Source organism: Hemiscyllium ocellatum, chromosome 11, assembly GCF_020745735.1.
Source record: "Hemiscyllium ocellatum isolate sHemOce1 chromosome 11, sHemOce1.pat.X.cur, whole genome shotgun sequence".
Lineage (NCBI taxonomy): Eukaryota > Metazoa > Chordata > Chondrichthyes > Orectolobiformes > Hemiscylliidae > Hemiscyllium > Hemiscyllium ocellatum.
The window spans coordinates 40,119,017-40,143,971 of record NC_083411.1 but is presented as its reverse complement, the minus strand read 5'-3'; the positions used below and the strand labels follow the sequence as shown (position 1 = coordinate 40,143,971).

The 24,955-nt window shown below is 45.6% G+C and overlaps 1 protein-coding gene across 2 annotated transcripts in view; it reads left to right on the top strand.

Moving 5' to 3' along the window:
- Positions 1–5,120: 5,120 nt before the first annotated feature.
- LOC132820423 (nitric oxide synthase 1-like) overlaps positions 5,121–24,955 on the top strand; it is a 108,663-nt gene continuing 88,828 nt past the window's right edge. Inside the window, exons 1-2 of one of the 2 annotated variants that reach the window (XM_060832542.1) lie at positions 5,121–5,385; positions 24,120–24,222. In XM_060832542.1, coding sequence (XP_060688525.1) covers positions 5,288–5,385; positions 24,120–24,222 — 201 coding nt within the window. In that variant the 5' untranslated portion in view covers positions 5,121–5,287. The remainder of the gene's footprint in view (positions 5,386–24,119; positions 24,223–24,955) is intronic. The other variant, XM_060832543.1, reaches the window with a different exon arrangement.

The window sequence follows — 24,955 nt, the reverse complement described above, 5'->3', positions numbered from 1 at the left end:
CCAGGATGCTGCCTGGACTGGAGGGTATGTCTTATTGAAGAAAGATTGAGGGAGCTGAGGCCTTTCTCTTTGGAGCGATGAATGGGGAAAAGTGACTTGATAGAGGTGTACAAGATGATGAGCAGCATAGATAGAGTGAATAGTCAGAGATATTTTCCCAGGGAGGAAATGGCTATCACAATAGGTGATTGGAGGAAGGTTTAAGAAAGATGTTAGAGGTAGGTTCTTTACACAGAGAGTGGTAGGTGTGTGGAATACATTGCCAGCAGTGGTGATAGATTCTGATACATTAAGGGCATGTAAGTGACTCTTGGATAGGCACCTGGATAATAGTAAAATGAAGATATGTATATTAGTTGATCCTACAGTTGGATAAAATGTCAGCACAATATCAAGGGCCAAAGGGCCTGTACTGTGCTGTACTATTCTATGTTCAATGTTCTTGTCCAACCTCTCCCTATAACTCAGACCGTTGAGTCCTGAATACTTAAAAATTTCTTCTGCACTCTTTTCAGTTTAATAACATCCTTCTTACAGTGTGCATCTCTCATTGCGGACTAAACGCACATCTGTGTCAAATGTGTATGTCTTTCAATGTGCATTTACTGTGCATCTGTCTATGGTGTGCACCTCTCTGTGAAAATTAACTGTCTACCTGAGTATGATGTGTATATCTCTATGAGGAGGAAACAGTTTATCTGTATAAAGTGTGTATGTCTTTGTGATGATTAACCACGTATTTGTGTACAGTGTGTATCCCACTGGGACTTATTCTTTGTTCCACGGTCAGCTGTTTGGACTGAATTTCTTACCTGCCTGACCTTGTTTCCTGTGCATGGACTGAACCTCCATGATAGGCCCGACCTCATTGAGGAAGCTGATTCACTGTAAACTCTAGGGGCTAGGCCTCTAGGAGCGGATTGTAACAGTGTGAGTGGACCAGACCTCATGCCGGGCCTTGGTGTGCAATGTGTGTACCCTACTGAAGGGAGGAGGACCTGCAGTGCAGGTTTCCTTTTATGCACTTTATCAGCTGTTCACTGTGTGTTTTTATTTGGAGGATTGCAATGTGGTTTACTTTATTGGTTCTGTGTATTGCTTTTCCTGTTGTTGGTTATAGGGGGTCTTGAAGCATTTATTTTGGGGTCCCTGTTTCTTTGTATTTTGTTTACTGTTAACTGTTAGTGTGTTATGTGTTTGTTAATTTGTAAAACTTTGAATTAAAAAATATATAACTAGGATATTTTGAATCCCATCAAAAAACTAGGAGTTTTAGAATTTCCTTAGAGAGAAAAAAATATGACCAGGATATTTCAAATCCCCTTAAAAAAGAAAAAAAAACAGGAGATTAGAGTCCCTACAGTGTGGAAACAGGCCCTTTCGCCCAACAAGCCCTCCAAAGAGTAACCCTCCCAGTCCCATTTTCCTCTCACTCATGCTCTTAACACAATGAGCAATATAGCATGGCCAATTCAGCTGACTTACACATCTTTGGACTGTGGGAGGAAACCAGAGCAAACCCACGCAGACACGGGGAGAATGTGCAAACTCCACACAATCACCCAAGGCTGCGACCCTGGTGCTGTGAGGCAGCAGTGCTAACCACTGGGCCACCATACTGCCCAGAGTTATAACCTGCTCAGTTGAGGAATGATTCCTGAACTAGCCAATCTACACATCGTGATTGTTGATGTTATTTCTTCTTGAAAACTGATTTCTGAGCTGGCTGATCTTCACAGTTAGTGTGTTACTGTTGAAGTTTGGTTCTCACCAGAGAACTGTTGCTTCACTGGCTGGTTGCAGCCTTGCGTGCTACTCTTTATGTTTTCTTTTGAGCAAGGACCATGCTGATTTTGTGGCAGGGCTTAGCCCTTGCTCTATGGTTTTTAGTGTCTGCACTTCCTTTTTTGCACGCGTTTTCACTTTTTGATGTTGGAACTGAGCTCTGTGAGTCAACTGCACCTTTACAAATGAACTCTATCTCTGTGAGTGGACCTGGGCCTTTGTGAGTGGACCAGGCTTCTGTAGAAATTGAACACCTGTGTGTACATTGTGAGGTGTATATTCAGCGCATACTGGAGTGGACCCTGCCTTCGGGAGTGGATTCTGGCTTTGGGAGTGGATTCAGTCAACGCTTGTGGATTCTGTGTATGGGTGTATGGACTCTGCCTATTGATGTGCACTTTGTTTCTGGTAATGGACTCTGCATTCTGGAGTGGACTGTGTTTCGGGTAATGGACTTGGCTTTTTTTTGTGATTAGCTTTATTGCTTGCATGGTGTCTTGTGTGTCCCTGGGTCTGGCAGGCCGTACTGTGAGCCAGAAGGTTCATAGGTCAGCCAGAAAGCTGTCATCCCGAAAGCTGGAGGGTGGGTAGGCTCCACCCATGAACCAGAAGGTGAGTAGGCCATTCCGAGAGCCAGAAGGTGGGTAGACCATTCTGTCATCTCGTGGAAGGAGAGGGACGAGCAGTCCTAAAGGTGGCTGGAAGGTGCATTGGGGCAGACCAAGCATAGGAGTGGGCTGAGGGCCAGAAGCTCTGTGGGCTATTCAGAGTACCATTGTCCCAGGATGGTATTGGGACATGCTGTCTTAGGGATGGCCGAAAGGTGCGTCAGGGCGGTCCATGAGTCAGATGGTTCATTGGGGCGCATCAAGAACAGGAAGGCGGGTAGGCCGTCCTCAGTGCTGTTGTTCCAGGCTGTCCTACAGGTGGCCAGAGGCATGAAGCAGCAGTCTGGGAAGCCAGAAGGTCGATAGGCTGACCTGATTGCCGACGTCCCAGCGGGGTCAGGGGGAATGAACAGGACAGGCTGTCCTTGAGGTGGCCGGAGGGTGTGTCAGGACAGACCGAGAGCCGAAAAGGGCAGAGGGGCAGGCAAGCTTGTGGCCGAGGTGGGGAGGGATGGATCATTTGCTGGGTCGCCAGGGGTGTCTGTTTTATATGCAGTGTTTTATTGTTCAGTTGATCACACTGTATCATATGTGTTTGTGTCTACTGTTTCCTTTTTGGTAAGATAAAATGGGATTTTGGGGTTTATTTGCATTTCCCTATTAAGTGGTTATATGGTGAGGCTCAAGGTTTGGCCTTGCCGCCCCTTTCCCCTGTAAATTGCAGTTTCTTGCAAACTGCAGCTTATTGTTCACTATTGACTGTTTGTTTTTATTATGTAGTTTTGATAAAATAAAAAGAAATTCTCAGGATATTTAGAATCCTCTCAAAATATATAATATATAACCAGGTTACTTAGAATCTCCTTTGAGAAAAGAAAGAAAACCAGGTTATTTAGAATCCCATCAAAAAAGAAATAAAAAGATGATTAGAATTTTCTCAGTTGAGTTGAATCTCCCCAGGTGTGTCGGGCGGATCCAGAACTGGAAAGCATGTAGAGATGGGCCGAGGACCACCAAGGAGTATGATAAAATTTAATTAAATAGGATATTTAGAATCCCCTCAAAAATATATACATACAATATATAACCAGGAGACTGAGAATCCCCTTAGAGAAAACAAAAGAAAATATGTAACATGGATATTTAGAATCTTCTCAAAAAAAGAAAAAATGCAGGAGATCAGAATGTCCACAGCTGAGAAAAAAACCGATATAATCACGTGACCTGGAATCTCTTCAGTTCAGGCGAATGGTTCTGAGCTGGTAGGCCACAGCCACTGTTGGAGATCTGATTTCTGTGCTGGCTGGGGCTACAGCCAGTGTGTTACTGTTGGAGATCTGATTTCCGTGCAGGCTGGGGATACAGCCAGTGTGCTACTGTTGGAGATCTGATTTGTGTGCTGTCTGGGGCTACAGCCAGTGTGTTAGTGTTGGAGATCTGATTTGTGTGCTGTCTGGGGCTACAGCCAGTGTGTTAGTGTTGGAGATCTGATTTGTGTGCTGTCTGGGGCTACAGCCAGTGTGTTACTGTCGGAGATCTGATTTCTGTACTGGCTGCGATACAGCCAGTGTGTTACTGTTGGAGATCTGATTTGTGTGCTGTCTGGGGCTACAGCTAGTGTGTTAGTGTTGGAGATCTGATTTGTGTGCTGTCTGGGGCTACAGCCAGTGTGTTACTGTTGGAGATCTGATTTGTGTGCTGTCTGGGGCTACAGCCAGTGTGTTACTGTCGGAGATCTGATTTCTGTACTGGCTGCGATACAGCCAGTGTGTTACTGTTGGAGATCTGATTTGTGTGCTGGCTGGGGCTACAGACAGTTTTTACTGAGCCATTTTTAGTTCTCTGTAGAGAACTGTTGTTTTGTTATTTCACTAGCTTTTTGCAGTCTGTGTGTTACTCTTTATCTATTCCTTTTGAAGGAAAGATTATACCCAAATCCTGAATATTGGACAAAGGCAAATGCCTGCTTTTCATTTGATACAGTATTGATTTGCTGACAGACTTCCTCCACGGTGTCTACGTGCATTATGCCATGATTCTCCCTTTCTAATTTTGTACAATGTCCCTCTGTCTGTTCTCGCTCTCATTCACTTTCGCAATCTCTCACCTTGTTTCTCTCTCTCTTGCTACACTTCAAATCTGCTTTAGTCTGTACCACGTATCTCTGAAACTAACTTTCTTTTTTTGTGTCATTTCCTCTTTTCTATCTGTCTGTCTCTCTCTAACTGCTTTTTCTCTTTTTCACTCTGTTCCTTTTTTATCTGTATCTCCCTCATTCTCTGTGTATCAGTCTTACAGGACCTCTCACTCTGTCTCTCTCTCTCTGCACCTCCCTATCTTTGTATCTCTCTCAGTAATTATCACTGCCTGTCTGGACTTACCTCCTCTAACTAGTTATACCTGCAATTCTGACTTTGTTGCTTAGTTTTAGCCTGTTTTATTTCTCTCTTTTATCACAGACTCTCATTGTGTAGCTACCTATCTCTTGCTCTCTTTGTCCTGCTGTCTCTCTCTCTCTCTCTCTCCCTCTTTTTCTCTAATCTGCCAATCTTATATTTCTGAGTGAGGAGAAAGTCGTTATTGAGAAATGAAGTATTTCCTTGTTGAGTACCTCACAGCCTGAGTTATTCCACTAGTTACTGGATTTGTCAGAACTAGGAGGAAATGTCCTAACTTAGTTTTGAGATTGATTGATTTGCAATAGATTGTGGAATCAGCCCACTTCCTGGAATAAGTTTCAAACTCTCACATTGCAGCAGTTAGTGACGTGAGATAAACCTGCCTCACTCAGACCAAAATCAACCTGTTCAACAGGAACCACTGACAGTCTGGGGAAGCTGAATAACAGTTTGGTCCACTTTAGATTGTCTCAAAGATAAGCAGCGAATTGGGAAATGATGGAAGACAAGAACCTGGGAGAAAGTTTGGAATCGGATCAGAAGTTGGGGAAAGAAACTACAGCTCCTCAGAATTGCAAGAGCTCTGAGCAGGGGTGAGAAATTTATATCAACTTTCTCTGTGTTTCCAGAAGCATTCTCAATGCCAAGACTTCCAAAGCAGAGCCTCATTGTTGTAAGGTCAGTACTGAGGGAGAGCTGTACTATCAGAGGGTCAGTTCTCAGGCAGTACTGTAGGGGATAGGTGTTGAGAGAGTCATGTACTGGCTGATCAGTACTAAATTAGGACTGCTGGAGGGTCAGTATTCAAGGAGCACTGCAATGTTGAGGGTTAATACTGAGGGAGTGTTGCGCTGTCAGAGGGTCAATACGAATGGACTGCTGTACTGACAGATGGTCAGTACTAAGACAACACTGTCGGAGTATTGGTGCTAAGGGAGTGCTGCATTGCCAAACTGTTAGTATTAAAAGAGTACTGAACTGTTGCATGGTCAGTTCTGAAGGATCTCTGCACAATTGCAGAATGAATTGAGAGAATGCTGCACTTTCAGAGGGCTAGTACTGATGGAGTGCTGCACTGTCGGAGGGTCAATATGAAGGAGGTGCTGCACTGTTGAAGAGTCAGTACTGAGAGAATGCTGCATGGTTGAATGGTCATTTCTGGAAAAACCTTGCACAGTCACAGAGTGAACTGTCAGAGGGCCAATACTGAGAAAGGAAAGTACTGAAGTAGTTCTGCATGGTCATAGGTTCAGTATTGAAATTGCAGGTTAGGAGGGCGGTGCTGAGTTGAGGGAACCGACTGAGACAAGGTGGGGGGAGGGGAAATGAGGAAACTGGAGAAATCTGAATTCATACCTTGTGGTTGGAGGGTTCCCAGGCGGAAGATGAGGCGCTCCTCCTCCAGCCGTCGTGTTGTTATGTTCTGCCGGTGGAGGAGTCCAAGGACCTGCATGTCCTCGGTGGAGTGGGAGGGAGAGTTAAAGTGTTGAGCCACGGGGTGGTTGGGTTGGTTGGTCCGGGCGGCCCAGAGGTGTTCTCTGAAGCGTTCCGCAAGTAAGCGGCCTGTCTCCCCAATATAGAGGAGGCCACATCGGGTGCAGCGGATGCAATAGATGATGTGTGTGGAGGTACAGGTGAACTTGTGGCGGATATGGAAGGATCCCTTGGGGCCTTGGAGGGAAGTGAGTGTGGAGGTGTGGGCGCAAGTTTTACATTTCCTGCGGTTGCAGGGGAGGTTGGGTTGGTGGGGGTTGTGGATCTGACGAGGGAGTCACGAAGGGAGTGGTCCTTGCGGAACGCTGATAGGGGAGGGGAGGGAAATATATCCTTGGTGGTGGGGTCCGTTTGGAGGTGGCGGAAATGACGGCGGATGATACGTTGTATGCGGAGGTTGGTGGGGTGGTAGGTGAGAACCAGTGGGGTTCTGTCTTGGTGGCGGTTGGAGGAACGGGGCTCAAGGGTGGAGGAGCGGGAAGTGGAGGAGATGCGGTGGAGGGCATCGTCGATCACGTCTGGGGGGAATCTGCGGTCCTTGAAGAAGGAGGCCATCTGGGCTGTGCGGTGTTGGAACTGGTCCTCCTGGGAGCAGATGCGGCGGAGACGAAGGAATTGGGAATATGGGATGGAGTTTTTGCAGGGGGCAGGGTGGGAGGAGGTGTAGTCCTGAGGTAAGTAATGAGGTAGTGTTGTATTGGCAGAGGGTCAGTGCTGAGAGAGTGATGTACCGTTAGAAGATCAGTAATGAAGAATCACTGTATTCCTGGAGAGTTGGTTTCAAACAATTGCTACACTCTTAGAGGATTAGTACTGAGGCAGTGCTGCACTGTCAGAGAATCAGTACTGCAGAAGTGCTGCACTGAGTATCAGTACTAAGGGAGTGTTGTATTTTTGTACTGACAAAGGCCGTAAGGTCAGTTCTGAGGGAGTCGGACAGTCATTGCTGAGGGCGTGCTACACTTTTGGATGTTTAGTCCTGAGGGTGTTCCACACTGTCGGAGGGTCACTGCTTAGAGAGTGCTGCACAGATGGAGGAATAGTACTGAAGGAGTGCTGCACTGTCAGGGATTTAGTTCCGAGAGATGCTGCACTGTCCGTTGGCCAATACTGATGGAATGCTGTGCAGTTGGAAAATCAGTGCTTCACTGTCAAAGAATCAGAACTGAGGAAATGCTACACTGTCAGAGGGTCAGTAGTGAGGGAATACTGCACTCTTGGAGGATCAGTACTGAGGAAGTGCTGCATAGCTGGAGGATGTGTACTAAAGGAATGCTGCACTATCAGAGGATCAGTACTGAGGAAACGCTATGCTCTTGGAGGGCCAGTACTCACTATTGAACATCAGTATTGCAGGAAAACTGCACTTTTGGATGGTTGGTGCTGAGGGATGGCTGTAAAGTTGGAGGGGAATATGAAGATATCAACATAAAAAAAAAGCAGAAGTTGGCCATTTGAGCACTTTGAGTCTGCTTCAATATTTCAGTTAAATGCATCTTCCCTGATAACCTTTGATTCCCCTGCCTAACAGGAACCTTTCTCCTTCTGAGGTAGAGTGTGATGAAACTCTCTGAGATTAAATGTTTCTCCTCACATTTCTTCTAAAGGAACAAACATTTTTTGACATATTAATTTATAGGATCTGGGTGTTGTTGGCATTGTCAGCATACCTTAGATATTTTTAGATATTTTTATTCATTCATGGGATGTGTGTATTATTGACACTGCCCACATTTATTTTCCATTCTTAATTGCTTTGTGGCAGTTAGGAATCAACCACATTGCTGAGGGTTTAGAGTCACATGTCAGCTAGACCAGGACGGCACACATCTTTTCTCAAGGACACTAGTGAATCAGATGAAGTTTTGGAACAGTCAACATTAGCAATTTTGGAAGGTTTGATTCCTAATGTTTCACCACCATGACTAGGTAACATCATCAGTGAGCGTCTCCAGTGAAGCGCTGATGGTATGCCCCAACTCTCTATTTATAGGTCTTGGTTTCTTAAGGTGGGCGATGTCATTTCTGGTTTTTTTTTGCAAAGGAAGGTAGATGGAATCTATGTTGATGTGTTTATTGACGGAGTTCTGGTTAGAATGCCATGCCTCTAAGAATTCTCGTACATGTCTTTGTTTCGCCCGACCTAGGATTTGTGTGTTGTTCCAGTCAAAGTGGTGTCCTTCTTTGTCTGTCATTGGTTACATGGTCACCATTGGACCATTTTTGTTTTAGTTCCAGATGTTAATGGAATTCAAATGTTGGCATCTGTCATGATGGAATTTGAACCTATGTCACCAACAGATTAACCTATGACTCTAGGTTCCTAACCCTAACTAGATTGCTTCCCTTACTTGGAGTGCCTTATGTGCTACTGCAATTGATGTGCAGCAGGGAGACTAACAATACTATTAGGGAGGGAGTTCCGGGTGATATATTTCCAAGTCAGGATGGTGGGTGGCTTGGAGGGGAACTTGCAGGTGATAGTTGCACTAATTGCAATGAGATCAGCCAACTGAATCTTATAGAGCATGAATTTCTAGATCAAGATCTTAATTTGGTTTAATCAGGGAGATCTGGCTGACATAAAAGAATGAACTTTTTAAATTAATTCACAAGAACACCTTTGCACTTTGGAACCCTGTCATCATTCTCCATTAAAAGAATACTCTGCTTCTTCATTCTTTTGAGCAAAGAGAGAACAAGTTTGCATTTTTCCACTGTGTACTCCATCTGTCTAATTTTCCCCCACTGTTTCAGCCCATCTCTACTGATCTGCAAACTTTTCACAATGAGCTTTCCTACATATCTTGATGCTATCAATTAATTTAGGTACCAGGCCCTCACTTTCCTCATTTTGATCATTGATTTAAATTTTAAAAAGTTGAGGCCCTAGCAGAAATGACCGTCGGACTCCATATCACATCCTGCCAATTGGACAAAAATCCATTTCTGCATATTCTCTGTTTTCTGCCAGCCAACCAATCATCTATCAATGCTAATATGTTGCCCCAACTCCCAAAGATGTTATTTTCTGCAGAAATCTTTAATATGTCATCTTATCAAATGCCTTCTGGAATCCAAGTACAGCAATTTTAAATGATCCCCTTTTTCTACTACAAAGTAAACTCACATAAAAACATTAATAGATTGTTTATAAGTAATTCCCCTCCTACAAATCATGCAGACTTTTCCTAATTACCTTGAGATTTTTTTCTAAATGCTCATTTGTAACCTCCTTAATGATTATTATAACAATTCCCCCAGACAGACATCAGGGTAATGGGCCTGTAGTTTCCCATTTACTGCCTCCTTTCTTCCTTGAATAGAGAGGTTTTATTTTTTGACTTTCTGGTTCGATGGAACCTTTCCTCAATCCAGAGAATTTGAAACTTAACATCAGTGCATCTACATCAAAATTAGCATCAATTAGCAACCTCTTTTTAGACTCTGGTCTAAAGTTCAAAGACTTGTCAGCCTACAGTTCCAGTAATTTGCTCAGTACCGTTAATTATAATTTTGCTAAGTTCCCCTTTTCCTTCTACTTTCTGATTTACAACTATTTCTGTGATGTTTTATGTCAGTGGTACTGAAGAAAGAAACAAATTATTTACTCATTATTGTCTACCAGTTCCTTCTTATCCATTGATTCTCCATTCTCAATCTGTGGAGGAACAACACAATTTAGTCTTTTCCTTTTAAATATCTATAGGAACTCTTGCTATCTATTTTTACATTTTTAGCTCACTTCATCTCATGCTGTAATTTCCTTCTCCTGAAAGACTTTTAAACATTCTCTGCCATCCTTTATATTCTGACCGATCATCAGACCTACCATTCATCTTTGCATAGTTATGCGATGGTACCTTAAGTTTGATGCTTTCTTCAACATCTTTTCTTAATCATAGAAAGTAGGTCCAACCTCCCACTAGATTTTTGTCCTACAGTACGTATATACTCGAATGATGGGTCACCTCATGTAAAAGTCGATCCCCTATTTTTGGCCAAATAACCTGGAACTTTCCAAATTTCTCTTGTAAAGGTCTACCCTAGTTCTTCAAAAAAAATAGATCAACGTTTATAAGTCAGTGTGCTGGCTGTCACATCATGCTTCAGCTTTCCAGTCTGCTGGTTGTTCTGCTCTGCTCCCAGCCTTCCAGTCCGCTGGTTGTTATGATCCGCTCTGGGTTTTCAGAATTACCATAATTCTTTCTTTATTCGTTTAGAGTTGACTTGGCCTTTTGCGAATGACACGGTATGAATTTTGACAGGTTTGAATTTCAGCTCCTCAAAAGTAGTATGCATGTATTAGTCGACCCGATAAATTTAACCTTAAAAAGTGGTAAAAAATATTGACTATTATTCGAGTATACACGGTACATATTCTGATTATTCTGAATTGCACCCTGAAAGGTGTGCCACTGCATCTGTACTGATCTTCTTCCTAGTTTAGTATCTGAGTTAATGCAGTTAATTCAGCTTTTATGCACTCATAGTTGTCCTTGTTTGGGTCTAAAATGTTTGTTTAAGTCCCACTGGATGTAAAATTAATTCCAGTTGTGGTTGCTGCTGCCTAGAGGAGCCTTCACTTTGTAGTCCTAATTTAAACCCATCCCATTGTACAATGGTAAGTCGAATATAACCTGACCTCTGATTGATTACAAAAGATGCCGATCTAAAAAACTATCTCAAGAGCATTCAATAAACTTCTCATTCAGGCTATTTCTGTCAATCTGATTTTTTCCAGTTTCTATAGAGATTAAAGACACCGAAAATGATTTCTATCCGTTTATCACAAGCAGCTGACATTTCCTTTTGCACACTTTGTCTTAAAATTGCCATGACTGTAAGGGGGCTATCAGTCTACTCCCACTCGTGACTTTTTTCCCCTCATCTCTGTGAACTAATGCCACCTCTAACAAATGTCATTTTTCATCAACTGTACGACCCTTCCATCTTTATTATGCTTCCTAATCTTCTTGAATGCCATCAAACCCTCAATATTCAGATTAATCCGAGTCATCGTACAGCTATGTCTCTATAATAACTATTAGACCACAATTAATTTACTTCAATGTAAATTATCGATTTGTTTATTGTTTAATGAGCGCTATGCATTTTCACATACACAGCCTTTTGTATTGTTATTGTTACAACACCCTAAATTGTCAGAGTATCACATATAGAATTATTTTCTGTTCATTTCTACCATTCTCTGACCCTGATATCTAGTATTTTTATAGAATATAGAACACAGAACATTACAGTGCAGTACAGGCTCTTCGGCCCTCTATGTTATGCTGACCTGTGAAAACAATCCGAAGCCCATCTAACCTACACTATTCCATCCTCATTTTTATGCCTATCCAATGACCATTTAAATGCCCTTAACATTGGAGAGTCTACCACTGTTGCAGGCAGGCCATTCTATGCCCCTACTATGCACTGAATAAAGAAACTACCTCTGATATCTGTCCTAAATCTGTCACCCCTCAATTTAAAGCTATCTCCTGTCATGTTAGCCTTCACCATCCAAGGAAAAAAGTCTCTCACTGACCACCTAACTAACTCTCTGAATTTCTTATATGTCTTTTAGATTGAGTCACCTCTCAACCTTCTTCCAATGAAAACAGCCTCAGTTCCTTCAGCCGTTTCTCATAAGACCTTCCTTCCATACTAGGCAATGAATGAAAGAGCCTTGGGAAAAGTTGATGGGCAGTGTAGGTCCATTGTACCCTGAAGGTTGCTGCACAGGTGGTTCAAGTGGTCAAGAAGGCATATTCATTGGACGGGGTATTGAGTATAAGAGCTGGCAAGACATGTTAAAATTGCCCAAGACATTGGCTTGACCACATTTAGAATACTGTGTACAGTTCTGGGTGCCACATTACCAAAAGGATGTGGGCGCTTTGGAGAGGGTGCAGAGAAGGTTTACAAGGATGTTGCCTGGTATGGAAGGTGCTAGCTATGGAGAGAGGTTGAATAAGTTAGGTTTATTTTCACTAGGAAAAAGGAAATTGAGGGGGGACCTGATTGCGGTTTACAAAATCATGAAGGGTATAGACAGGGTGGATAGAGACAAGCTTTTTCCCAGTGTGATGGATTCAATAACGAGAGGTCATGCTTTCAAAGTGAGAGGTGGAAAGTTTAAGGGGGATACACGCGGCAAGTACTTCACACAGAGGGTGGTGGACGTTTGGAACGCATTGCCAGCAGAGGTGGGAGAGGCAGGCACTGTAGATTCATTTAAGATGCGTCTGGACACCTTGTCTCAGTCGGTTCCCTCAACTCAGCACCGCCCTCCTAACCTGCAATCCTCTTCCTGACCTCTCCGCCCCCACCCCACTCCGGCCTATCACCCTCACCTTGACCTCCTTCCACCTATCCCACCTCCATCGCCCCTCCCCCTAGTCCCTCCTCCCTACCTTTTATCTTAGCCTGCTTGGCTACTCTCTCTTATTCCTGATGAAGGGCTTATGCTCGAAACGTCGAATTCTCTATTCCTGAGATGCTGCCTGGCCTGCTGTGCTTTGACCAGCAACACATTTGCAGCGGCCATACCAGAGTCTTGTACAGGTCAAGCATAACCTCGTGGCTCTGAAACTCAATCCTCCTACCAATAAACACCAACACGCCACATGCCTTCTTAAAAACCCTATCAACCTGGGTAGCAAATTTCAGGGATTTATGCACCTGGACACCAAGATCTCTCTGTTCATTCAGACTGCCAAAAATTTTAACATTAGCCCACTACTCTGCATTCCTGTTATTTCTTCCAAAGTGAATTATCTTACACTTTACTGCATTTAACTCTGTTTGCCACTTCTCAGCCCAACTCTTCATCTTATCTATGTCCCTCTGTAACCCAAAACATCCTTCAGCATTATCCACAACTCTGCCTATCTTAGTATCATTCACAAATTTACCAACCCATCCTTCTACATCCACATCCAGATCATTTATAAAAACAACAAACAGCGATGGCCCTAAAACAGATCCTTGCAGCATACCACTGGTAACTGAGCTCCAGGATGAACATTTCCCATTAACACCACCGTCTGTCTTCTTTCAGCTAGCCAATTTCTGATCCAAACCGCTAAATCATCTTCAATCCTAAAACTCTGTATTTTGTGCAATAGCCTACCGTGTGGGAACTTTACCAAACACCTTACCGAAGTCCATATACACCACACCAACCATTTTACCTTCATCCACCTGCTTTTTCACCTTCTTGAAGAACTCAGTAAGGTTAGTGAGGTACGAACTACTCTTCATAAAACCATGTTGACTGTTCCGAATCAACTTATTCCTTTCTGGATAATTACAAATCCTATCTCTTATAACCTTTTCCAGCACCTTACCCACAACTGAAGTAAGGCTCACTGGCGCATAATTACCAGGGATGTCCCAACTCCCCTTCTTAAACAAGGGAACAACATTTACTATCCCCAATCTTCTGGCACTACTCCTGTCGACAATGATGACATAAAGATCAAGCTCTGCAATATCCTCCTTGGCTTTGAGAATCTGAGGATAAATCCCATCTTGCCTGTGAGCTTATCTATTTTCAAGTCTTCCAAAATTACTAAAACCTCCTTTTTATCAACCGCAAACCCATCTCATCTAGTAGCTTGATCTCACTATTCTCACTAACATTCCCCTTTTTCTAATGGGAATACTGACGTTAAGTATTCATTAAGTGCTTCCCTTATGTCCTCAGATTCCACGCACTACTTCCCACGAATGTCTTTGATTGGCCCTAATCTCACTCTCATCATTCTTTTATTCCTGAAATACCTATAGCGGTTTTCCTTGATCCTATCCACCAACAATTTCTCATGTCTCCTCTGGCTCTTCTTAGCCCTCTCTTTAGATCTTTTCTGGCTAACTTATAACTCTCAGGCCCCCTAACTGAGCCTTCAAACTTCATCCTCACAGAAACCTTCGTCTTTCTCTTGACATGAGCTTTAATTTCTTTAGTAAACCATGGTTCCCTCTTTCAACAACTACCTCCCTGTCTGATAGATACATAGTTATCAAGGACCCACAGTTCCTTGAATAAGCTCCACATTTCAAGTGTGCCCATTTCCTGCAGTTTCCTTCCCCATCTTATGCATCCTAAATCTTGCCTAATCACTGCATAGTTGCCTTTTCCCCATTGTTCCCTCTTTCCCTGTGGTATATACCTATCCCGACCATTGCTATTGCAAACATAACCGAATTATGGTCACTATCGCCAAAGTGCTCAACGACCTCCAAATCTAACACCTGGCCGGGTTCATTCCCCTGTACCAAATTCAATATGGCATCACCCCTTGTTGGTCTGTCTCCATAGGAATTGAAAAGCCCTCCAGCACAAATTGAACAAAAACTGACCCATCTAAACTACTTGAACTATAGTATTCCCAGTCAATGCTGGGGAAGTTAAAGTTCCCCATAACAACTACCCTGTTACTCTTGCTCCTATCAAGAATCATCTTTGTGATCCTTTCCTCTACATTCCAGGAACAATTCGGGGGCCCATAGAAAACTCCCAAAAAGGTGACCTCTCCTTTCCTGTTTCTAACCTCAGCCCAAACTACCTCAGTGGATGAATCGTTACATATTACCTCAGCTGCTGTAATACTATCCTTGATTAACAATGCCACACCCTCCCCTCATTTACCATCATCTCTGTTCTTGCTGAAACATCTAAATCCTGGAATCTGCAACAACTATTCCTGTCCCTCCTCTAGCCATGTCTCTGAAATGGCCACAACATTGAAATCGAAGGTAGCAACCTGTACTGCAAGTTTGCCCACCTTATTCTGGATGCTCCTGGCATTGAAGTACACACATTTCAAACCAACCTCCTGATTGCCAGTACCCTCTCGCAAACTTGTAAACCTATCCCTGACCTCACTACCCTTAACCTCCCTATACACTGGAACTACAATTTAGGTTCCCATTCCCCTGCTGCATACATTGCTCTTTTATCTTGTTTCCAGTCTTTTATGTACCACACGGTTTCACATTTGATACCTTGTCTCCATTATTTAGTTTAAAAACCTTTGTATTTCCCTAGTTATGTGATTTGGAAGAATGGCATCAGCATGGTTCAAGTGTAGATTGTCCCAGTGGCATAATACCGAAGGAGTGCTGCTCTGTTAGAGAATTAGTACTGAGTGAGTATTGTACTGTCAGAGGTCAATACTGGGGAAGAGTCAAGTACCAAGGCAATGCCACACTGTGTACAGATTATTTGTGATGGAGCACCATGCTGTCAGAGGGACAGAAATTTGAAATTATTGCAGTCAGGGAGGCAGTGTCCTAGTGGGATTATCGCTAGACAATAAATCCAGGAACTCAGCTAATGTTATGGGACCCAGGTTCAAATCCCACTGCAGATGGGAGAGTTTGAATTCAATAAATAATCTTGAATTAAAGGTCTAACAATGGCTTTGAAACCATTATCAACTGTTGGAAAAACCCACCTTTAGATTAGATTAGACTTACAGTGTGGAAACAGGCCCTTCGGCCCAACAAGTCCACACCGACCCGCCGAAGCGCAACCCACCCATACCCCTACATTTACCCCTTACCTAACACTACGGGCAATTTAGCATGGCCAATTCACCTGACCCGCACATCTTTGGACTGTGGGAGGAAACCAGAGCCCCCGGAGGAAACGCACGCAGACACGGGGAGAACGTGCAAACTCCACACAGTCTGTCGCCTGAGTCGGGAATTGAACCCAGGTCTCAGGCACTGTGAGGCAGCAGTGCTAACCACTGTGCCACCGTGCCGCCCACCTGATTTACTAATGCCCTTTAGGGAAGGAAATCTGTCATCTTTACCTATGAGACTCCAGCCCCACAGCAATGTGGTTGACTTGCCCTCTGGGCAATTAAAGATGAACAATAAATGCTGACTGAGCCAGAGATGTCCACATCCTGTAATGAATAAAACAAAACTGTCAGAGGTTAGAACTGAGGGAGTATTGCACTGTCAGTATGGGTGGAGTGCCACACTGTCAGAGATTCAGTACAGAAAGTGCGATGCACAATCAGAGTAAAAAGTAAGGTCTGCAGATGCTGGAGATCAGAGCTGAAAATGTGTTGCTGGTTAAAGCGCAGCAGGTCAGGCAGCATCCAAGGAACAGGAAATTCGACATTTCGGGCACAAGATGGTGCCCTTTGGGATTGTCACAGTTAGAGGCAAAACGTGTAGCAATGGAAAAAGACAGCAGGTCACACAGCATCCGAGGAGCAGGACAGTCGACATTTCAGGCACAAGCCCTTCATTAGGAATAGAGTCATAGAGATGTGCAGCACAGACACAGACCCTTTGGTCAAACTCGTCTATGCTGACCAGATATCCCAACCCAATCTAGTCCCACCTGCCAGCACCCGACCCATATCCCTCCAAACCCTTCCTATTCATATACCCATCCAAATGCCTCTTAAATGTTGCAATTGTACCACCCTCCACCACTTCGTCTGGCAGTTCATTCCATACATGTACCACCCTCTGTTTGAAAAAGTTGCCCCATAGGTCTCTTTTATATCTTTTCCCTCTCACTCTAAGCCCATGCCCTCTAGTTCTGGACTCCCCGACACCAGGGAAAAGACTTTGCCAATTTATCCTATCCAGGCCCCATATAATTTTGTAAACTTCTATAAGGTCACCCCTCAGCCTCCGACGCTCCAGGGAAAACAGCCCCAGCCTGTTCAGCCTCTCCCTATTGCTCATATCCTCCAACCCTGGCAACATCCTTGTAAATCTTTTCTGAACTCTTTCAAGTTTCACAACATCTTTCCGATAGGAAGCATACCAGAATTGCACGCAATATTCCAACAGTGGCCTAACCAATGCCCTGTACTGCCACAACATGACCTCCCAACTCCTGTAGAAAGTGAGGACTGCAGATGCTGGAGATCAGAGCTAAAAATGTGTTGCTGGAAAAGCGCAGCACGTCAGGCAGCATCCAAGGAGCAGGAGAATCGACGTTTCGGGCCCTGAAGAAGGGCTTATGCCCGAAACATCGATTCTCCTGTTCCTTGGATGCTGCCTGACCTGCTGTGCTTTTCCAGCAACACATTTTCAGCTCCCAACACCTGTACTCAATATTCTGACCAATAAAGGAAAGCATACCAAACGCCTTCTTCATTATCCTATCTACCTGCGACTCCACTTTCAAGGAGCTATGAACCTGCACTCCAAGGTCTCTTTGTTCAGCAACACTCCCTAGGACCTTACCATTAAGTGTATAAGTCCTGCTAAGATTTGCTTTCTCAAAATGCAGCATCTTGCATTTATCAGAATTAAACTCCATCTGCCACTTCTTAGCCATTGGCCCATCTGATCAAGATCCTGTTGTAATCTGAGGTAACCCTCTTCACTGTCCACTCCACCTCCATTTTTGGTGTCATCTGCAAGCTTACTAACTGTACCTCTTATGCTCGCATCCAAATCATAAATGACAAAAAGTAGAGGACCCAGCACCGATCCTTGTTGCACTCCACTGGTCACAGATCTCCAGTCTGAAAAATAACCCTCCACCACCATCCTCTGCCCTTCTACCTTTGAGCTGAAAATGTGTTGCTGGTTAAAGCACAGCAGGTTAGGCAGCATCAAAGGAACAGGAAATTCGACATTTCGGGCCAGAGCCCTTCATCAGGAATGAGGAGAATGTGCCAAGCAGGCTAAGATAAAAGGTAGGGAGGAGGGACTTGGGGGAGGGGCGATGGAGATGTGATAGGTGGAAGGAGGTCAAGGTGAGGGTGATAGGTTGGAGTGGGATGGGGGCGGAAAGGTCAGGAAGAAGATTGCAGGTTAGGAGGGCAGTGCTGAGTTGAGGGAACCGACTGAGACAAGGTTGGGGGAGGGGAAATGAGGAAACTGGAGAAATCTGAGTTCATTCCTTGTGGTTGGAGGGTTCCCAGGCGGAAGATGAGGCGCTCCTCCTCCAGCCGTCGTGTTGTTATGTTCTGCCGATGGAGGAGTCCAAGGACCTGCATGTCCTTGGTGGAGTGGGAGGGAGAGTTAAAGTGTTGAGCCACGGGGTGGTTGGGTTGGTTGGTCCGGGCGTCCCAGAGGTGTTCTCTGAAGCGTTCCGCAAGTAGGTGGCCCGTCTCCCCAATGTAGAGGAGGCCACATCGGGTGCAGCGGATGCAATAGATGATGTGTGTGGAGGTGCAGGTGAACTTGTGGCGGATGTGGAAGTATCCCTTGGGGCCTTGGAGGGAAGTGAGGGAGGAGGTGTGGGCGCAAGTTTTACATTTCCTGTGGTTGCAGGGGAAGGTGCCGGGAGTGGAGGTTGGGTTGGTGGGGGGTGTGGACCTGACGAGGGAGTCACGAAGGGAGTGGTCTTTGCGGAACGCTGATAGGGGAGGGGAGGGAAATATATCCCTGGTGGTGGGGTCCGTTTGGAGGTGGCGGAAATGACGGCAGATGATACGCTGTATGCAGAGGTTGGTAGGGTGGTAGGTGAGAACCAGTGGGGTTCTGTCTTGGTGAAGGTTGGAGGGGCGGGGCTCAAGGGCGGAGGAGCGGGAAGTGGAGGAGATGCGGTGGAGGGCATTGTCGATCACGTCCGGGGGGAATCTGCGGTCCTTGAAGAAGGAGGCCATCTGGGCTGTACGGTATTGGAACTGGTCCTCCTGGGAGCAGATGCGGTGGAGACGAAGGAATTGGGAATATGGGATGGAGTTTTTACAGGGGGCAGGGTGGGAGGAGGTGTAGTCCAGGTAGCTGTGGGAGTCAGTCGGTTTATAGTAGATGTCTGTGTTAAGTCGGTCGCCCGAGATAGAATGTTGAATCGGTCGCCCGAGATAGAATGTTGAGTCGGTCGCCCGAGATAGATACCTTTTGAGCCAGTTCTGTATCCAAATGGCTAGTTCTCCCTGTATTCTCTCTGTGGCGCCTAACCTTGCTAGTCAGTCTCCCATGAGGAATCTTGTTGAACGCCTTACTGTAGTCTGTATAGATCACATCTACCACTCTGCCCTCATTAATCATCTTTGTTACTTCCTCAAAAAGCTCAATCTAGTTTGTGAGACATGATTTCCCGCGCACTATGTTGGGAGGTGTGGGGGGGGGGGGGTAGGGGGAGGGGGGGGTGTAGGAGAAAGTGGAAGTGGCCTGAGAAATAAATAGGAGGGTGGAGGTGGAGGGACGTTAGCTGCGAAGGTGATAGGTTGATGCAGGTGGGGGGTGATTGTGATTGGTCAGTGGGGAGAGTGGAGCAGTTAGGTTGGAAAGAAGGTGGGGCAGCTCAAGACTTCAGTGCCAAATTTGAGAGTTGGATCTGGGGTGATGTGAGGGAAGGGGAGATTTGGAAACTAGTGAAGCTGACATTGATTTCGTGTGGTTGAAGGGTCCCAAGGTAGATGATGAGGTGTTCTTCCTCCAGCTGTCAGCTGGCTTGGATTTGGTGGTGGAGGAGGCCCAGGACTTGCATGTCAGGAAGGTAGTTGAAGTAGTCGACCACAGGGAGGTGGGGTTGTAGGGTGCATGTGTCCCAGAGATGATTGCTGAAAAGATCTGTGAGTTAGCATTCTGTCTCCCCGATGTAGAGAAGACCACATTGAGAGCTACGGACACTGCAGATGAGGTGGGTGGATGTGCAGAAAAATCTCTGCTCGATATGAAAAGATCCCTTGGAGCCTTTGACAGAGGTGATGGGAGAGTTGTGGCATAGGTTTCACACCTCTGGCGGTAACAACAGAAGGGGGTGAGTATGGAGGCTGGCTTGGTGGGAAACATGGACCTAACCAGGGAGTCACAGAAGGAAAGGTCTCTGTGGAATGCAAATAGGAGTGGGGAGGGAAATATATCTCTGGTGCTGGGGTCTGATTGTAGATGGCAAAAATGGCAGAGCATAATGTGCTATATCTGAATATTAGTGGGGGAAAGGTGAGGACCAGTGTGGTTTTATGCTTTTTATGGCTGGAAGGGTGAGGTTCAAGGATGGAGGTGCAAGAAGTGGAGGAGGTACGCTGGAGGACATTGTTGATCACGTCAGGGAGAAATTTGTGGTCCTGGAAATAGACGGCCGTCTGTGATGTGCTGGAATGGGATTATTCCTCCTGTGAGCAGATACGGTGAAGGCAGAGGAATTGGGAGTAAGGGATCACATTTTTAGAGGAGGGCACTGGGGAGAAGGGTAGTCTAAGTACTGTAGGAATCAGTAGATTTGACATAGATGTCCGTGTTGAATCGGTTGCTGGAGATGGAGATGGAGAGGTTGAGGAAGGGGAGAGAAGTGTCCGACATGGTCCAGGTATGCTTAAGGTTAGGGTGGAAGGTATTAGTCAAGTTTATGAACTGTTCCCCATCCTTGTGGGAGCATGAGGTGGCAGCAATACAGGCATGAATGCAATGGAGGAATCGGTGGGGGATGTTGCCAGTGTAACTGCGGACGATAGACTGTTCCACATATCCTCCAAAGAGACAGGTAAAGCTGGGGCCCATGCAGGGTGCCCATAGTTACCCCTTTGGACTGAAGGAAGTTGGAAGATTCAAAGGAGAAATTGTTGAGGGTGAGGACTACATTTGCCAATTGAAAGAGTGTGTCGGTGGAGGTACTGGTTGTGTTGGTGAGAGACGGAAAAACAGAGGGTTTGGAGGTCTTCACCATGGTTGTTTGATGTGTATGGGGTTGAAAATGTGTTGCTGGTTAAAGCACAGCAGGTCAGGCAGCATCCAAGGAATAGGAAATTCGACGTTTGGGGCATAAGCCCTTCATCAGGAAGGTGGATTCTTCTGTAGATGAAGAACAGCAGGGGTCCTTTGCAGGCCTGTGAGAGTGTTGTCCTGAGCTGGGGTAGGGCTGACTGCAGGGAATGTAGGTAGCGACGCATGGTTGCAAGGGTGGAGCGGAGGATCCGGAGGGAGGTCTGTTGCTGGAGGCTTCGGATTTGTTGTAGGTACAGGTTGTCCGGGTTGGGTCCAAATTTTGTTGGTTGGAATGTAGTTCGGAGTCCGTGTGGGATCAGTCGGTTCCGTAGGCAGGTGCTGAGGAAGGAGATGTGGCTGTGGTAGCGAGTCTGTTTGAGAACGTGACTGAAGAGTTTCTGTGCAGAGGAGATGACCTGGGGGGTGCAGTGAGAGAGAGACTGAGTGAAATCCTTGTAGAGGGAGGAAGAGAGCTTCTTCAAGGAAGGCATCCTTGCAAGAGGATTCGCAGTAGGTTAAAATCTTCGGGTAAAAAATGAGATCTGCAGATGCTGGAGATCACAGTTGAAAATGTGTTGCTGGTTAAAGCACAGCAGGTCAGGCAGCATCCAAGGAATAGGAAATTCGACGTTTCGGGCATAAGCCCTTCGTCGAATTTCCTATTCCTTGGATGCTGCCTGACCTGCTGTGCTTTAACCAGCAACACATTTTCAACTGTGATTTCCAGCATCTGCAGACCTCATTTTTTACCTGATGTGTATGGGGACTGGGTATCCATGTTGGGGACTGGAGAAACAAAAGTCATGGAGGAGGTGGAGGGTGTGAGTCGAGTCCTGAATGTATGTGGGAAGTCCCTGGACCAAAGGGGACAGGACAGTGTCAGGATAGGAGGAGATACATTTGGTGGGGCAGGAGTAGGCACAGGTAATAGCTCGGTGAACCTTAAGTTTACCTGGACCATCTTGGATACCTCCCTCCCATTCCTGGACCTCTCTGCCTCCATCTCTGGCAACTGACTCAATACAGATTTCTATTTCAAAATCACTGACTCCCACAACTACCTGGACTACACTTCCTCACATCCATCTCCTGTAAAAATGCAATCCCTTACTCTCAATGTCTGCCATATCTGCTCCTAGGAGGAGCAATGCCATTCCAGGACATTGCAGATGGCGTCCTTTTTCCAAGATGTTATCAACAATGCCCTCCAGCGCAACTCCGCCACTTCTTACACCTCTGCCCTTGAACCCACCCCTCCAACCACAACAAGGAAAGAACCACTCTGGTCCTCACCTTCTACCCCACTAATGTCCAGATACATGTATTATCCTCCACTATTTCTGCCACCTACAAACAGACTCCAGGACCAGTCTCCCCACCCCAATTTGCATTCAGCAGAGACCACTCCCTCTGTGACTCCCTCGTTACATCCAGGCCCCCAGAAGAACCCACCCTCCACACCCGGCACCTTCCTTGCAGCCACAAGAAGTGTAGAACCTGCACTCACACCTCCCCCCTCAATTCCGTCCAAGGCCCCAGAGGATGTTTTCACATCATGCACATCCACCCACCTCATCTACGGTGTCCATTGATCTCAATGTGGTCTCCTCTACAGCGGAGAGACAGAATGCCAACTTGAGGAATGTTTCAGGGAACATCTCTGGTACATACACACCCTACAACCCCACACCCTGTGGCCAACAACTTCAACTCCCCCTCCCACTCCCCTAAGGACATGCAAGTCCTGGACATCCTCTACTGCCAAATCCAAGCCGCCTGACATCTGGAGTAAGAACGCCTCATTTTACAGCTTGTGACCTTTCAACCATACAGTATCAATGTCAACTTCGTGTGGCACGATGGCTCAGTGATGAGCAATTGTTGCCTCACAGCTCCAAGCACCCTGGTTTGATCCCAGACTCAGGTGACTGTGCAGGTTTCCACCGGTGGTTCCGTTTTCCTCCCACAGTCTAAAGATGTGCAGGTTAGGTGAATAGGCCAAGCAAAATTGCCCATAGTGTTCAGGGATGTGTAGGTTAGGTGCATTAGTCAGGAGTAATTATGGAGTAATAGGGTAAAAGAAATGGGTCTGGGTGGGTTACTCTTCGGAGAGTCAGTGAGAACCTGTTGGGCCAAATTGCCTGTTTCCACACACTAGTTTCCAAATCTCCCCCCTCCCCCTCATCTCATTCCAGATCCAACCCTCCAACTTAACACCACCCTTTTGACCTGCCCAACATGTCCATCTTCCTTCCCACCTAACAAATTCACCTTTCCCACTGACCTATCACAATCACCCCCACCTACCTCCAGCCAGCTTCCTTCCACCTCCACCCTCCTATTTATTTCTCAGTCCCTGGCCTGAAACGTTGACTGTCCTGCTCCTCAGATGCTGCCTGACCTGCTGTCCTTTTCCAGCACCACACTTAGGGGTGGCATGGTGGCTCAGTGGTTAGCATTGCTACCTCACAACACCAGGGGCCCAGATGTGATTCCTGCCTTGGGCGACTGTCTGCGTGGGTTTCCTCCAGGAGCTCTGGTTTCTGCCCACGGACCAAAGATGTGCAGGTCAGGTGAATTGGCCATGCTAAATTGCCCATTGTGTTCAGGGATGTGTGGGTTAGGTGCATTAGTCAGGGGTAAATATAGGGAAATGGGTTGGGTGGGTTACTCTTTGGAAGGTCAGTGTGGACTTGTTGGGGCTGAAGGGCCTGTTTCCACACTGTATAGATTGAATGATTATATAATGATACTTTTCAACTCTGACTTTCCAGCATCTACAGTCTTCACTTTCTCTCAAATGTTGCAGTTAACCTACACACAGCAAAATTCTTTAAAAAATGCTTCAGGGAAGACCTGTTCAATCTGAGCCTTTCTCTTGTCATTGTCCATCAGTTTGCTCTGACAAGCATACCTGCTTATCTCCTCTGCTCAGTAACTCTGGTGATATCGTTTCAGTTTGTGGAGAGACTCCACAAGGCAAAATCAGTGATATTAAAGAGAGAGAGAGAGAGAGAAATGAACAGCAAAAAAAAAGCAACACTGTCCCATCAAACACTCCCAGGACAGGTACAACATGGGGTTCGATGCAGAGTAAAGTAAAATGATGTGTTTCTTGATCCTCTGCTGCTGCAGCTTTTGCCTCCTTTTGATTTGATCCCTTTCTGTTTGCTCACAGTGTGTCCCACGGCATCATTTTCCAGAAACCTAAATACGTGCGATTGAAGAATTGGCAGAGTGGGAACGTCTTCTACGACACTCTCTACCAGCAGGCACACAAGGTTTGATATAGTTTGTATTGCTTCAGGGGAAGGAATCAGTGTGATGTATTGCCCCAGTGAAGGGACAAAAGAGGTCAACAACATTGGTCAGTGAGGTAGGCAGTGTTTTATGATACCTCATCAAAGAAAGAGCTCAGTGTAATTAGTGTATTTTCCGAATGATGATCAGCTGGAATCTATAGAGGACCTGAATGATCTCTGGATGCTGGGTTTGTCAGTTCATCATTACAAACAGCTCCCAGAAGCCACTGAGCCAGAGAAAATCCACTGCACAGACAGAGGCAATTCTCCCCAGTGTGGCTAAGTTATCTGACAAACAGGCTATCCAGCATCACCCACTGCCCTGATATTGGTCCATGTGAGAGCAAGTTTCAGGCCTCAGCTGCACATCCAGACCCTCATTGATGAGTCACACCTTTTCTGCCTCTTCCATACTTTCAAACATTAACTTCCAGAGCCCTACCATCCTCTGGGTGAAAATGAAAGCAAGTATAAGCATCAATGTATTCGTATAAAATTAGATCCACAAGTTCACATACAATGCAAAAATTGGTCGGTATACCTAAAGCAAGTAGACCGTAGAAGTTCAAGAAGGCAGCTCACAACCACTTTTTAAAGGGCGACTAGGGGCAGGCAAGAAACGCTGACCAGCCGGTCATGTTCCTTGTGCTTTGAAAGTCAGCAACAATGCTTGGCCATACGTACTGCATAATCCTGCTCAAGATGGGATGTC